The sequence below is a fragment of the Herpailurus yagouaroundi genome, unplaced genomic scaffold (assembly GCF_014898765.1).
Source record: "Herpailurus yagouaroundi ecotype Mexico unplaced genomic scaffold, PumYag 77, whole genome shotgun sequence".
Taxonomy (NCBI): domain Eukaryota; kingdom Metazoa; phylum Chordata; class Mammalia; order Carnivora; family Felidae; genus Herpailurus; species Herpailurus yagouaroundi.
In genome coordinates, this window is record NW_024412388.1 from 80,566,124 (window position 1) to 80,580,959 (window position 14,836).

Genomic DNA, 14,836 nt, shown 5'->3' on the forward strand with positions numbered 1-14,836 from the left:
TGCTTTATGAAATATCTTACCTCCTCTTAATTTTATTTTTAGCCTCAGTCCAGTCTCAATCCCTCACTCTGTATTCAAATGTAATTTCCCAGTGACTTTGGAGAAACCTTATTTGTAGAATCTCTATGTGAAGATAATTCAATCCCTAGAGGTTTCCATCTCCACATTGCACAAAGGCCAGCTGGGGACAAGTGCTGAGTTGGTGGGGTGGGGTGGGGGTTGTTGGTGATGACAGGGTAACTGAGCTCTCCTGGTCCCACCAACTAACAGGGCCAACTAGTTAGTTAGCTTAGTTCTCTGGTGCCAAAGTGTTTCTGTGCCTATCCAAGTAACCCTCCTGTCCCTAGGAGGAGATGCTCCTTGCCCTTACATTCCTGCGGATATGTAGGGCCTTCAAGGTTGCCTGAAACATCACCTGTCCTTGATCTTATTGGTTTTCTCCACCACATCTATGTCCATCCGGATCTTGTACTTCACGTGGGGTGGCAGGGCACTGGTCCAGGGATACATGTCAGGGAACACGACACCAGCCCAGAACCTGTTTTCCTCCAGCAGAGACAGGGCTCGTTGAGTGAGCTGAATTTCATCATCATAGCTTTCAAACTTATCCAGGATCAAGCACTGCAGATAATCACAAAAGTTGAGAGCATTTGAAGAACACCAACAGAAAAGTCTCAACTGCAAAAAAGGGCAGAGGGTAAGGGCTGCTGCCCCAAGGGATGGGTCAAACGCAAGGAGATCTATGAACTTACTGTCTGCTTAACTGTGAGGTCTGGTGTCAATTTTTCACTGTGTCTAGATTTGTGGGTAAAGAGGGCCTACAAACGCTGACTTGCTCTCATCCCTCCAGATTTAGTGAGGGCTGCACTACTCGGCTGTCCAAGGCTGTCCAAATAATGCAAGCCTTTAAAGTGACAAAAATACTCACAGCTCTCACTCCTCAGCATGGGGAGGCAAGGGAGTGGGGTCACATTGGATACAGGCTGCTTTGAAGATCAGAAAGCAAGCCGATAAAAGAGTTTTAAAGAGAGAGAGAAACAGTCCTAGTGGCGAACCTTCCTGCCTCTCTGCAAACACACAATGATGGCCAGCTGAAGGATTAGAACAAGGAGGAAGAAAGAAAATAAAAGAAAGAGCCAAAATGATTTAGTCAGGAAAATCATTTCCAGTTACAGTTTTGACAGGTAATGTGGGTGGGGGAGAATTTCCTAATAGGTCTTTTTTCTCCCCCGGAAGAGACAAAACTAATTACCCACAAAAAAGCACTAAGAATTTCTTTTAATTTGAACACTGGGACTTGTTCACTTTTATAGATTTGTTAAGGTATTAGGCTACACTGGGATCTGATTTTTCCTTAACTTCTTGTTCCTATAATACACTAGGGTTATTGTGTCAATGTTTGTTTCTTAGAATATAACTCACGAGAGGTCAAATGGCCTTGTCTTGATTAATTTGTTCACCGAATACTTACCGAGAGCCTGTAATGTGCCAGAGCCTGCTGGCTCCAGGGATACAAGGAGGAAAGATAAACTTTTTTCTGAAGCTCTAGACCTAATAAAGAGAGGGTTGGAGTACACCAACCATAATACAGAATTACTGGGTTCTGATGAAAGCAAGCCCAGGGTAGTCTGAGAGTCCATCAGTAGCTAAGTCTACCTGGAGGGGCATAGGAGGGCTGCCTGGAGGAAGGAACTCCTGAGTAGGATGAGGATAAGGAATTAGCCAAGAGAAAAAATCAAGGGGAAGGTCAGCTCCAGCATAGGGAACAGCATGTGGGGTGTCCGGAGACCTACAAGAACAGAGCAGTGGTTTCCATCTTTGGCTGTGTTTAGAACCACTGGAGAGCTTTACATAGACACCTACTCTCAGACACCACTCCAAACAATGACACTCACCCTCAAAAGGGAGGGCCAGGGCATCAGCATTGTGCTGAATGCTCTTTCCAATGTGCAGACAAGTGGCAGTGGCCAGAGGTGAGTGGTGACAGGTGAGCACTAGGAAGTGGATGGGGACATCAGTTGCCCTACTGCACTTGCAGTGTGACCAACCAGCAAAGGGTTTCCTAGGACAGGCAGCTTCCCATGCTAACCAGAGGGCTTCAAGACAAACTCTAAAAAGGCGTTAAGAAACCAGTGGAAAGTTTTAAGCAAGGGTATGATGTGTGGGGTCCGACTGTGTTTCAGTCACTGGTGAGGCAAGAAGGGAAGCAGGAAGACTGGTTAGGAGGCAGTTGTGACAGAGGCTTAAAGGAACACATAAACTTACACAGAGTCTGTGAGTTACCTGGAATCCTCAGTTTACTGAAGAAGAAACAGAACTGGAGGAGATCTGACAGAGGTCACACAGCTAGCAAGTGGCTGGCCGTGGATTCCCTCCCCACTGTCTAGGAGGCCCAGACTTCCTCCCCTCATGTCAGGAACCTCGGATATAGCCTGGTCCACTGCCCCAACTGTGAGCTTCCAACTGTCTCGTAAAGCAGGAGAGCACAGTTATTATTTATCCTCACTTTGCAGTCCAGGGAACTTAGGTTCCAAGAAGTTGAGTAACTTCCCCAAAGTGGTGGAGTAGGTATCAAACTCTAGCTCACTTGATCCCACAACTAATATCTGAAGTAGAGAAGCAAGGATGGTGGACAGGTCATAAAGGAACTGATCAGACACCTGAGCTCCCGCTGACCTGGTAAGAAGTAGGCAAGCCCAACTCTTCACCCAACCCCTCACTGCTAAGTCTCCTTTAGGAAACCTCAGAGGGTCAACCAGAAGCCTCACTGTGGCCAAGGAGCTGAATCGGAACAACAAAGTACTGCAAACCCACCCTCTTTGGGCCTTCTGAACTAAACTGTCCCACCTCAGGCTCCACATCCTGGGAGCAGGTCCCATGTAATGTTCTCAGCCTTCTAGATAAAAAGAAAGGAAACAAAAGAAACTGTTAGCTTTCCAGATGATATGGGAAAGAGGAACACCGGTAATGAGAAAATATAGAGGGCCAAGGCTTAAGTGACACCATACTAAGTTATCTTAAATGGAAGTGGAATTTCTTTTTAAAATACCAGTAAGTGGGGTGCCTGGGTGACTCAGTCAATTGAGCGTCCAACTTCGGTTCAGGTCATGATCTCATGGTTCGTGAGTTTGAGCCCCACATGGGCTCACTGCTGTCAGCACAGAGCCTGGAGCCTGCTTCGGATCCTCTGCTCCCCCCTCTCTCTCTGCCCCTCCCCTGCTTATGCACTCTCTCTCAAAAACAAGTAACATGTTAAAAAAAACACACACACACACACACACAAGTATAGTCATATATCACAGAATTAAAAAAATAGGAAATTTTCTTGACCCAGCTATTCTTTTGCAAACAGGCATTGCCCAGCATAGCACTAAAGGACTTAGTACCTCATGACACTGAAAGTCCTAAACATGTGTTTATTTTTTCTGGATGGAACTAACACAGGGTTTGGTATTTTATGATTACCTTTTTTTTGGGGGGGGGTGGTGGCGGGGAATATAGATTTTCACCACAGTCTAAGACCAAGGGTGTGACTCCTAGCCCTGGTCAGTACTTAAAAGCACCCTACGGGGACAGAGAACTGACAACCTGCTTGGGCAAGGAAGCATCAAAACTAAACTGCTAGAGTACATTAAAAAAGGAAAGAAAAAGAAACACATTTAAGTTTCCTCTGGGGAGACCCTGTCCAATAAAAATGTAATAAAATAATCTCATTAAAAAAAATCAGTTTGGGTGGCATCTGGCTGGCTCAGTTGGTAGGGCATACAACTATTTGATCTTGGGGTCATAAGTTTGAGCCCCATGTGGGGTATAGAGATGACTTTAAAAAATCTTTAAAAAAAAACAATAAAAATAAATTAATAAATAAATCAGTTTAGCAAGTTTAGGTCTGCGTATATAGAATTTTAGTATTGACAATTAAGGTGAATTTGAAATTAAATTTCTAAGATGAAAAAATTATTTTGGGAGATGGAATTCATCATAGTTTAGCTGTGGTACACTGTGACACACAGACTATTCTACAAATTCACTCACAGTATCACAGGGCATTTGGACAGAAGGAGTCATAGAGGTTTTGTGGTCTGATGTCCTTGCTTTACTGAAGAGGAAACTGGCACCAGAAGGGCAAAGGGCCTTGCCCAAGATCAATACAGGTCAGGAGCAGAATCTGAATCTGTGTCTTCAAACATCAAGCCTGAAGGGTAGTGCTGTTTCCACACGTTCCTCTAAGAGTAAGCCACACTTACTCTACAAAGTCAGGGCAAGAGAATTCCCAAACAGGAGGATCTCTTGCCCCTGTCCAGCAGAGCAGCACTGTACAGCAGAACTTGCCACATGGTGGAAATGTTCTATATCTGCCCTATCCAATATGGTGGCCAGTAACCCAAAAAAGCTATTGAGCACTTGAAAATGTCTAGCGCATCTGAGGCACTGAATTTTTTCTTTAATTAAAATTTAGCCACATGTTGCCACAGGTTATTGCTTTGGTCATCAAAGCTCTAGAGACAGTAAGTTATCAGAGGTCAAGGGCCATTCTTGTTCACTGTAGTCTCTGGAAGAGTGTTTTCTCGTGAAAAGGACGCAGTAAGTGTTTACTGAATTGAATTGATTTAAATTTAGACATCTTGAATGCTGTAAGAAATACAGCTTTACTACTGTATTTTGAACATAATCCTGTGCACCCTGGATTCAGAGGATAAACTAGGAGTAATTAGTGAAAAGTGAGTTTTTGGTATAATGTTAATGAGAGTGTAACTCTCACTGAAGCAAAAAAGCTAATAAAAACAAATATATTTTAATAATGTGACTTTCTGAGCCATCTAGCTCATTCTCTTTGAACTCTCCTTTCATGTCTTAAAGGGAAATCCATACTGGAATAAGCAGCTGATGTTTTCAGTGACATTGTTGAGACCCACAATGACGTGGGCTCCATCCTGGCTGTTTTATCAGGCAGCTGATTCACAGTCATGTTTCCTGCTGCCTCCCCCTAGATTGGTACCCTGATACTCTGTGGAAAAACAGAACTTAATAGGTTCTCAAACACTCATTTCTATCCTGAAACATCTGACCCATTTTCACAGCTATTTTCCCCATCTTGGAAAGTGACATGGCATAGTGTTTAAGAGACAAACAGCCTTGAATGCCATCCCCATTCTGCTGTTTTCTGATTGTATGGTCTGTGTTTCCCTATTGGCAAAATTGAGATACACCCTACCCCTCATAGGTGTGTTTTAAGGGTCACATGACAGTGTTTGGGAAGGGCCAGCCAGTGCCTCCTGGTAAGAATAAAAGCTGATGCTTACTGAAGGCTTACTACATACCCAAGCTGGCCCAAGGGCTTTACTCATATTAACCCTTGAATCCTTACAACCACGTCATGAGGTCAGTTACAATTATCATTCCAAGCTCATATATGAGGCATAACGAGGCAAAATTGCTCTGGAGTGAGCCTACTTTTTTTTTTTTAAACCACTTTATTGGCAAATGATTGACATACATGGAATGAGCCTATATTTTAACCACGGAGGACACTAAATGGTCTCACAAATAAGGAGAATTTGATAAATACCACTTTTATTACTGTTTTTGCAAAATATTTTAAAAGTCAACAAAGTCTAACAGCTTTTAAGCCCCTGCCAAGTTGCCCTTCATTTGTGACAGCTGTCTGTCTGGGAAGGAGGGCAGCTATTTTCTTTCAATAATATGGCTGGGAACACAACCCAACCCAAGCTGATTTACAGCATTTTATCTGGTTCGAACAATACTATAGACTGAAGCCAAAGCCTGTGTCCCTCCTGGGCAATGGGGATATGGGTGGGGGTGTGTCCTAAATCACTAGTGTTCACTAGCTGCTCATTGGCCATCCAGTGAAAGTCAGACAACTCCACCCAGAGGAAGGTCTTATGAAGATAATCCAGAACGTCATCCTCCCCAAATCTCCCTCAAGTAAAGGCGCAGTAATTGTGGAAGCTGTTTTGGACGTAAGTCAGAAGTTCCTGGGTCATCCTCTGAGATATGACTCATGATGTACCCTTGTATTCTCATGGGGAGGTCACCTGCCTTAGAGCAAGTGGCCTCATTATCTGTTGGTACTTGCTCTTGTCCCTGAAGTTAAAATCTCGGATAATGGGCATGTACACTTATGTGAGTGTGTGCATGAGTGTGTTTGGGAGGCAAAGATGAATGACTAAACCCATAGCTAGGGTCATGGATTTTGGCATATTTGGTCTGGTCTGATTAGCTTATAAGTGAAAGCATAGTAGACTCTAACAAGGCTGAGGCCATGGAGTCTATCTAGAAAAGCTATCTGATTCTACACAGAGAGAAACTGTATGGTCATGGACGTTAGGGAAGAATACTGTAGGTAGGTAAGAATTGGCCAGTTTAAGGGTCTCAACATAAAGATAGAATCGCTAATGGGAAAAAAATTCAAAGGACATCTTCTGTGAATAAAAAGTCTGTGTCTTATGGCCTCAGAGGCTGATGATTCCAGGCAAATTTTGCAACCAGAGTTCAGAATCTGAAAGAGAACCATTACAATGCCCTGTGACAGCCAAGGGCAGTAGGACGAGAGAAAAGGCTTCTTCGTTCCCTTCATTTCCCAACTGCTGTAGCCAGACCCCGGTGGCAAGGTGACCAGCACTTGAAATCCGCACAAGCCCTACATTTCCTCGTTGGTTGTTTTGCTGATACTCCCCAGGAAGCAGAGTTCACCCTAGCGGAAGAGGTCCAAGCTCTCTCCACGGCAGGCAGCTGTGCTCAAGAGCCCTAGAGAATGCAGTCATTTGTTTACTCTGCTAAATCAAACACCATCTTGGGAGGAGAAGCTGCAGTAGCAGCAGGCTTCCTTCTTCAACTCTGACCTGCCAGACGCTAAATTCAAACACATTAAGTAATAGATGAATTAAATTATATACCAAGTGGAAGCGTGGCCCAGTGGAGGCAAAGAAAGAATCTCTCTTTTTGTTTGAACTTGATAATCACAGGGGAATGGCACCCTGCGCGGACATATTCTGACTAATACACCCAGGATGTGTCCAGGGATAAGGGAGAGGCTGCACCCTTAGAGATGTAGGCTCTGTGGTCCTGCCTCTTACATCTTTAACTTCCATACTAAGGCTGAGAACAAAGCAGCTGATGAATGCCAATGGAGGCCTGAGGTGGTCCTGCTGGTGTTAATGTGGACACCTGGGGTTCCTTTTGAAAAGTGCCAATGGATGTGGGCAAACATCCCAGAATGACTTTCCTGGCAGCTCTAGACTCTAACACTTAACATTCATTTCCCACCACGTGGAAAAAGCCACCAAATAAAATAGCTTTGGGCTGCTCAAGTTGGTTGGGATGGTGAGACAGAGAGCCAAAGGCACTACAATAAATTTTATCTAACACACTGGGCACTGTGGACAGACATCTGAAACCTTCTACCACAAAGAGTGAGGAAATGCACTACGACTGGAAAACAAAGGGACAGGAAATGCACAGCTGCTAAAAAAAATGTCTGTTTCTAAAACAAATAAATAATGAAACAAAAAAGGCAAGTTGGAGCACCAAGATATACACTGGGCAAAGCCACCAGATAATGCTTCCTAATTGGTCCAAGGAAAGACATAATAACCTGGATAATAATTGCAGAAGACTGGAGCTCTCAAAGCTTTCAAGTTTAATCATTCCAACAACTCCGGGAGGTTACTGTATTCAAAGTGTTTCATAACCACCAGAGTCAGGCACTGTCCAGTCAGAGCACATTCTGATTACAAGTAGCCAGTTCAGCCACTCTGGTAAACACTTCCCAAACTGCAGCTCAGGTTATCACCCTCATTTTTCAGGCGGTGGAATAGTATTGTTGCCCCAAATCACAGAAGCCGTGAATAAGTGCTGGAGATGGCATCCTGTAACCTACAGAGTAAAAGCTCTCAGAAGCCAGGCCAGCTGACCTTTCCAGTCTCATCTCCAGACACTGCTGCTCCTCCCTACCCCCACCTACTCCCCTGATGCTACAGCCACACCCCTGCGCTGTGATTATGCTCTTCCTGTTGCCTGAAAGTATCTTTCTGCCTTGCTTAGCCAGCAAGTTCAATCTTTTAGACCGAGCATATATGTGTTTTCAGTCTTAATTTGGCATGTATGGGCATTTACTTCATGTCACTGCAGCTCCACTAAGATAAAGTGGGAAATCAAAAGATAAATAAGACAGAGTTTCAGCCCTTAAGGGGCTCAGGTCTATGGGGATGGGGAGGCTTATGAACAAATAATTATCAAGGGCTACGATGGAGGAATAGCAGGTGTAGAGGAAGGCCTGAAAAACAGGAGTTGAGTCCTGAAGGGGAGCCAGCAGGTGAAGGAGGGGAGGAGTCTGGCTGTCCAGGTGGGAGGCCTGGGGCAGCATGCCATCTCATACAATGCGGAAGACTCCTGGAGGAGCTAGACTGGGAATGTCTTCACCTTTACAGCAACCAGGTGTCACTAAGGAGCTTTCAGCAGGAATGTCATGGTGAAGTTGGTTTTACAAAGACCTCACTGGAGGCAGTGTGGGAGCTGAGTAGAAGCAGTAGAAGAGAAGGAGATCCAGGGACCAGCTAGGAGAGATAATACAGACTCTGAACAGAGGCCATACGTGGATAAGGAGAGGAAGCAGGGATTTCAGAGATGATTTGGAGAAGAACTGACAGTTCTTGGAGGATAGGTGACATGTGAATTTGGATTTGTGCAATTTGTTTCTACTCCACCAGACTGAATTATTGTTCTAGGAGTCCTCTGAGAGACCATTAATATAGCGTTATTTAATATCATTCTTAACTCTCCCAATAAAGTGTGAGCTATTAGGGGTCAGGGATTATTTGTATTCAGATGTAGGTAGTTCAGTGCATGCGAATATATGAATGACCAAATCAGCTAAAATCATTTTGGTTTCCCACTCTAAATCTAGTTATTTCCAAGCAGAAAAGTCCCAATCAAAATAATGTCTATCATTCAGAGTATTACAAAATAATTGCTGTCTTCATTCAACTCATTATATAATTTATCCAGACAATACATACTGAGCCCCCACCAATGTGCCCCTCATAGTATAAAAGAAAGAACTTCCTCATTAGAGCCAGACAGGTCTGGACTTGAATTCTGGATCCCCCACTTATCTGCTGCGCTGTTAGGCAAGTCAGTCAACTTCTTTGAGCCTCCATTTTTAATTATATAAAATGAAAACAATCATGCCTACTGGCAGGCAGTTAGGAGGCTTACATGAGATGGCATATAAAAGTGCCTCAAATTCAAGTCCCTTCCCTTCACCCATGACCCCAGCTCACCCCTCACCTGCGTTCTCCTTCCTCAGTTCCATTCTACGCTTCTGAGAGATTGAAGAGGCAGAGAATAAGGTCACTGCTTATGATCTAGTTCATGGCCCTCTAAATAGCACTGCTCTGATGGTATAGACTTCTGCACTTTCTACCTCTCCCCTGATTTCTCTCTAGCTTCCCAGTGCATATCTAGAGCCAACGCATCAACAGAAGAAAGCAGTAGGAGAAATATTCCACAAATATCTACATATCTAACTCTAAAGATATTATGTGATCTGTGGCTTTATCTTTCTAATCCTATTTTTTCTTAGGCTAGCCTGAAAACTATACTCCCTGAGCACATTCTGGTTGGGTGGTGGTGGCATGTGGCCAGGAGCATGCAAGGTACAGAGGAAAAGCAGTCCAGAAAATCCCACTATGGCTAATTTATCAGCAAGATAATCACCACGAAGAAAACAAATATTAGCTATACACATATACTGACTGTGATGACATCTGAGGCAAAACCAGTTAATGAGGGCATGTTTTCTCAAGACTTAGGGAAAGGTAGCTTTGGCTGGTTCAAATACAATTTTATGCCTTGATTGGAGGTATTTTCATATTGAAATTTGGCTGAATTCAGCTTCCTGATGCGAAATTCAAGACCTGAAATTCAAATATACTATGTAAATTAAATACACTGTGAACTCTAAATAGTATCTCATTTGTGCCAGGCCTAATCTTTCACTAAACAAAGAAATCAAAGGGTAGGGGTATGTATGTTTGTTTTAACTAAAGGGTAATCAGAGGAATAATTTGTTAATTTTTCCATTGTGTTTTTCTCAAGAAAAAAATATATGTAAGACACACATAAATTATGACCATAAAGTATACATATACCAGTTTAAGAGATTTACCTATGTGAAGACTCATTTGCCTTCAGTCTCCTTAAATGTGAGGAAGACGGTGATCAGAAGGCCTGCAGAAATGAATCTCTCCATATGTTTGAGATGTGAGGCTCCCCAAACACTACCCTCACCCCTTTCCCTAGCCCATTGCCCACGTTCTCACTAGGAAGGCTGCCTTTATGTTCATTTCTTTCTTTTTCCCTGCTAAGGGCAGGGGATCAGAGGATTATGGAATGAATGAGATTTTAGAAGCGTCTTGTTGAGCAGGTACTCTGAGGACAGGAGAAGTTCTAGAGCCACTGGACCACTGTCCACAGAAGTTACAAAATGGAGCCCAGGGCAGAGCCATCCTTCTGGGCCTTCAGGAATGATCTGGCCGTCTTGATTCTAAGCCATTTCACTAAGGTTAATGTAAATAGTAGCTTCATAGTGTCTCATTAAAGTTTACACAAAGTTTTTCAATCTGAGAAAGACTTTACCTGGTCTGTGGTTCAGGGGAAGAGTTGCCATGCATGGAACGTCTCTACTATGCATCCAGCCCTCTCCCATTCACCCTCATAGCCGCCTGAAAAGGAGGGCATTACCACCCCCACCTAACAGCCAGAACCCAAGGTTGAGAATTTATACACATGCCAAACTATCAATGGCATGAACGTACAGACTGCTCTGCACACTTCTCTCATTTTGTCCTGACATCAACTCTTTGAAGTCTGTTGTGTTATCTGGATTTTACATACAAGCCAATCGAGCCTTAGCAGGTAAAGTGAATTTCTCACAGTGACTTAGCTCATAAGAAGCAGAGATTCAGGCCCATTTGTCCTCACTGGACAGCTGAGAAGTTTCTACAAGCAGTAGCCTAAAATTGCATAGAAGTGACCCGGCAAGGCGGCTCCAGGGGATTGAGAACTCTCCAGGCTACTTAATGGAATTTCCAGTAACTAAAGCCTCATTCCAAGTAGAAAGGAAGCAGATTTAACTTTTCTATCAGTTGAAGAGAAAACCAATTAAATCATTCCCTTTTCCTATAAAGACAAAAGGCTTAAAGGTCTTTACTCCTAGTTCTGACAGCTTGTGTTATTGTTCAATATCACATCTGAGTACCACATTGACCTAGATCAACATAATTTTCACTTAAAAGCTGTTTTTGCTTAATTGTCCTGAAATGATTTTTTTCTTTCTTGGAACATGCAGGGAAGTAGACAACAAGTGTGGCCCAAGAGGAAGTTCTTAAACCTCTTTAGTGCAAGTCATATTCCTGAAAAGGAGAGCTTCATTTGAGTCTTAAATAGCCTGTAAAGAAACATACTTGCTCTCCTGTCCTGAAGAGACTCTTAGAGCCACTGGGGAGGAGGTCTCATCCCCATCTGCTCTTAAGCAGTCATCAGGATGGGAGATGGAGGCTCTCCAAGTCTCTTCCAGACTTCCCGAAGCACAAGAACAAAAGCAGAAAATCCCAGGACCCATTGCAATGATTGGTTTCTTCCTCACTGCACATTTCCCCTTTCAGTTCATCGCCCCCTTGCTTTCCGTCTCTCTCCTACCTCTGCAACAGCAGGAAGACCAGACACCTCATCATAATCACCTGCTGGGCTTGTGACTCCACCAAAACCACTCTTAGGAACACTTGGGGGAGGCCACTGGCCTGTGGCCACTATGGCCTTTGCTTAGGAGCACTTAGCTTGGTTAATGGGACTGCAAGGCTCTTGGAAGTCTTGGTGGCTGAGACAGGATGTGATCAGCTCCTTCAAAAATCCCTACAAGGGCACCAGGAACAGCTCAGCGGCTGGGTCTGATTTCACTAATACCAGTCCTCTTCCTAAGCCTTATTTTTGGTTGGTTTGTATATTGTTAAAAAGTTAGTATTAAAGTGCTTACTATATTCCAGGAATTGTTCCAAGTGCTTTGCATGAATTAACTCAGTTAATTCTCATATCAAGCCTCTTAGGTAAGTGCTATTAATATCCCCATTTTACAGATTCAGAAACTGAGGCACAAGTAACAGAGATTTGAAGCCAAGCAATATGGTTCTAGAAACTGAATTTTTATCCATCTAAACAGTTGGTATATATTAAGTACCTGTTGGGTTGCCTGGTGCTACATTAAGCATAAGCTACATGGAAAAAATAATCCTTTAAGACCTCTGTGTCACCATGCAAATGTCAAGTCAAACAAAAGAAGTATTCTTTACTACTGATGTACCTAACAAAAACACTGTGAGAACCAATGAACTCCATTCTGCAAGAATAAAGGAATAGAGCTCTTCTCTTCCATCTCTGCCCACCCCCCCCACCCAGAGTCCTGCCTGTGTTATAACCACAGCAGGTGGATGATAGTGACGTGGCCAGGGATGGGGATACAGGTGGTAGAGGAAGCTCAGAGGACTGAATGGCTAAAATTTATGTTGAAGCAGAAGGGACATCTGAGAGCTGACTCTCAAAGAATGACTGAATGGAAGCTCAACAGATGGGGAAGGAAAAGTCACTTCAGGCTTTTCTGCCTTATGTTTCTTCTTTTGGAGGAAACAGCCTCCTCCACTTTCCGGTAATCCTGCTCAGTCCCTGAGACTCAGATTAAGCTAACTCTGCTTTCCTTACTCCATGGTGGACGTATGACCTAGACCTCCCCATCATAGTACACAATCCCCCAAGAGACTCAGGGATAGGTAGAGCCAGGCCAATCAGAGAACTATCCAGGAGTATGCTTATGGTATAGGAAAGCCACTCCCTGTTTTTGCAGAATTTTGGGGGTGAAGAAAATCACTGAGGGCTGTGAGCAGCTGATGCAGCACCAAATGGAGAGGGCCGAGCTGATACTGAAGCTGAGCAGAAGCAAGCACAATGTGAGATGGAAAGACATAAGGATCCCATGGCGTCATTCAATCCCTAGAGCCCCTGAACTTCCAGGATATGTCCAAAAAATTATCTTTTTCTGTTCAGGCAAAAAAGCTCTAATAAATGGCAGCATTTGCACACAGTAAATCCTGAGTATTCAGTGTATGTCTGAGGGTGGCAAAAGGGCCAGTGGAGAAGAGCAGAAGATGTGTGAGCAAGCAATGACTGGGAAGGTGGGCTGTGGCAGGTGTGGAAGGGATTTCTGTTCCCTGGGGACTGAGTCAGTGAGATTTTAAGCATGAGAGTGATGCCGGCAGATGTGTGTTTGGGATGTAACTCTGGAGAAATGCCTGATCCAACAGAGACTGGACCCTGGAACCCAGGGAAGAAGCTACTGGAACAGGCTGGTAGAGAGATGATAATGCCTCCAGAACTCAGAGCCTAAAAAGCAAGAGGTGAAGTTGAGAGATATTTAGGAGATAGATAAAGCTCAGTGTGATGCCATGACATATAGTAAGATATATGTATTTGGTCTTTGTTTCTGGTACAGAGCTCCTAAAACCCTTAGAATTTCCTAAGTGAAGAGCACCATTAAGGTGTGTTTTGTTACGTTCATAAGGTGACTTTTATACCCCACCTAAGGATGAGGACTGGTTTCCAGAGGAGCCAATCATGTGATCAGAGGGTAGGAGGGGAGGGAGAGAAGTGGGCTGGAAACTGAATTCAATCACTAATGGCCATGGTTTAATCAATCATGCCTAAGTAATAAAACCTCCATAAAAACTTAAAAGGATGGGGTTTGGTGAACTTCTGAATTGGTGAACATGTGGAGATTTGGAGAGAATGGTGTGCCCAGAGAGGACACTTAAGCTCCACACCCTTTCCCTTGCCCTATGTATCTCTTCCACTTGGCTGTTCCTGAGTTATATCCTTTTATAATAAACCAGTGATCTAATGAGTAAAATGTTTCTGAATTCTGTGGGCTGCTCTAACAAATTAACTGAATCCAGGAAGGATTCATGGGAACCTGTGATCTAAACTTGTGGACAGAAGTGAGGGTGGTGTCTGAAGTAGGGGTGGGGGTCAGTGTCATGGGACTGAGCCCTTAACCTGTGGGATCTGATGCTAACTCCAGGCAGTGTCAGAATTGAGTTGAAATGCAGGACATCCAGCTGGTGTTGAAGAATTTCTTGGTGGTATGGGAAAAAGCATCATGTGTTAGAATTGGGTGCGCAATTATCCTCGGTGACTGGACATGACAGAGGCAGTGGAGGGGTCAGTAGGGCAGGCTCTGAATTCAGACACACCCAGATCTGGATCTTATCTGCTATACATAACAGCTACAGGAGGAGATCTTATTTAGCCTCTTTAAGCCTCAGCTTCTGCATCTGTAAAATAAGAATGATTATAGTGCACACTTTGTGGAGCTCTTGTGAGGACTAAATGAGCTAATATGTATAAAAGCACGTGCTTGGCACAAAGAAACACCCAGTAAATAATAGCTGTTGGGTCAAATGTGAAGAAGGTAAAAAGGATGACCCTAAAATCTCTGGCTTGAGAATTAGGAACAGTGCTGAGCTCCAAGAAGACATCCATATGGCTAACAGACACATGAAAAGATGCTCAATATCACTCATCATCAAGAGAAATACAGATCAAAACCACAATGAGATACCACCTCACACCTGTCAGAATGGCTACACTTAACAACTCAGGCAATGACAGAGGTTGGCAAAGATGCAGAGAAAAGAGGAACCCTCTTGCACTGCTGGTGGGAATGCAAACTGGTGCAGTCACTCCGGAAAACAGTATGGAGGTTCCTCAA

General features: G+C 43.7%; 1 protein-coding gene across 4 annotated transcripts in view; it reads right to left on the minus strand.

Annotated features, from left to right (window-relative positions):
* The window catches only part of ABCA4 (ATP binding cassette subfamily A member 4), a 133,810-nt gene that overhangs the window by 76,640 nt on the left and 42,334 nt on the right, over positions 1–14,836 (minus strand). For all 4 annotated transcript variants that reach the window (XM_040471025.1, XM_040471024.1, XM_040471026.1 and 1 more), the window contains one exon: positions 416–621. In XM_040471025.1, the coding sequence (XP_040326959.1) occupies positions 416–621 (206 nt within the window). The remainder of the gene's footprint in view (positions 1–415; positions 622–14,836) is intronic.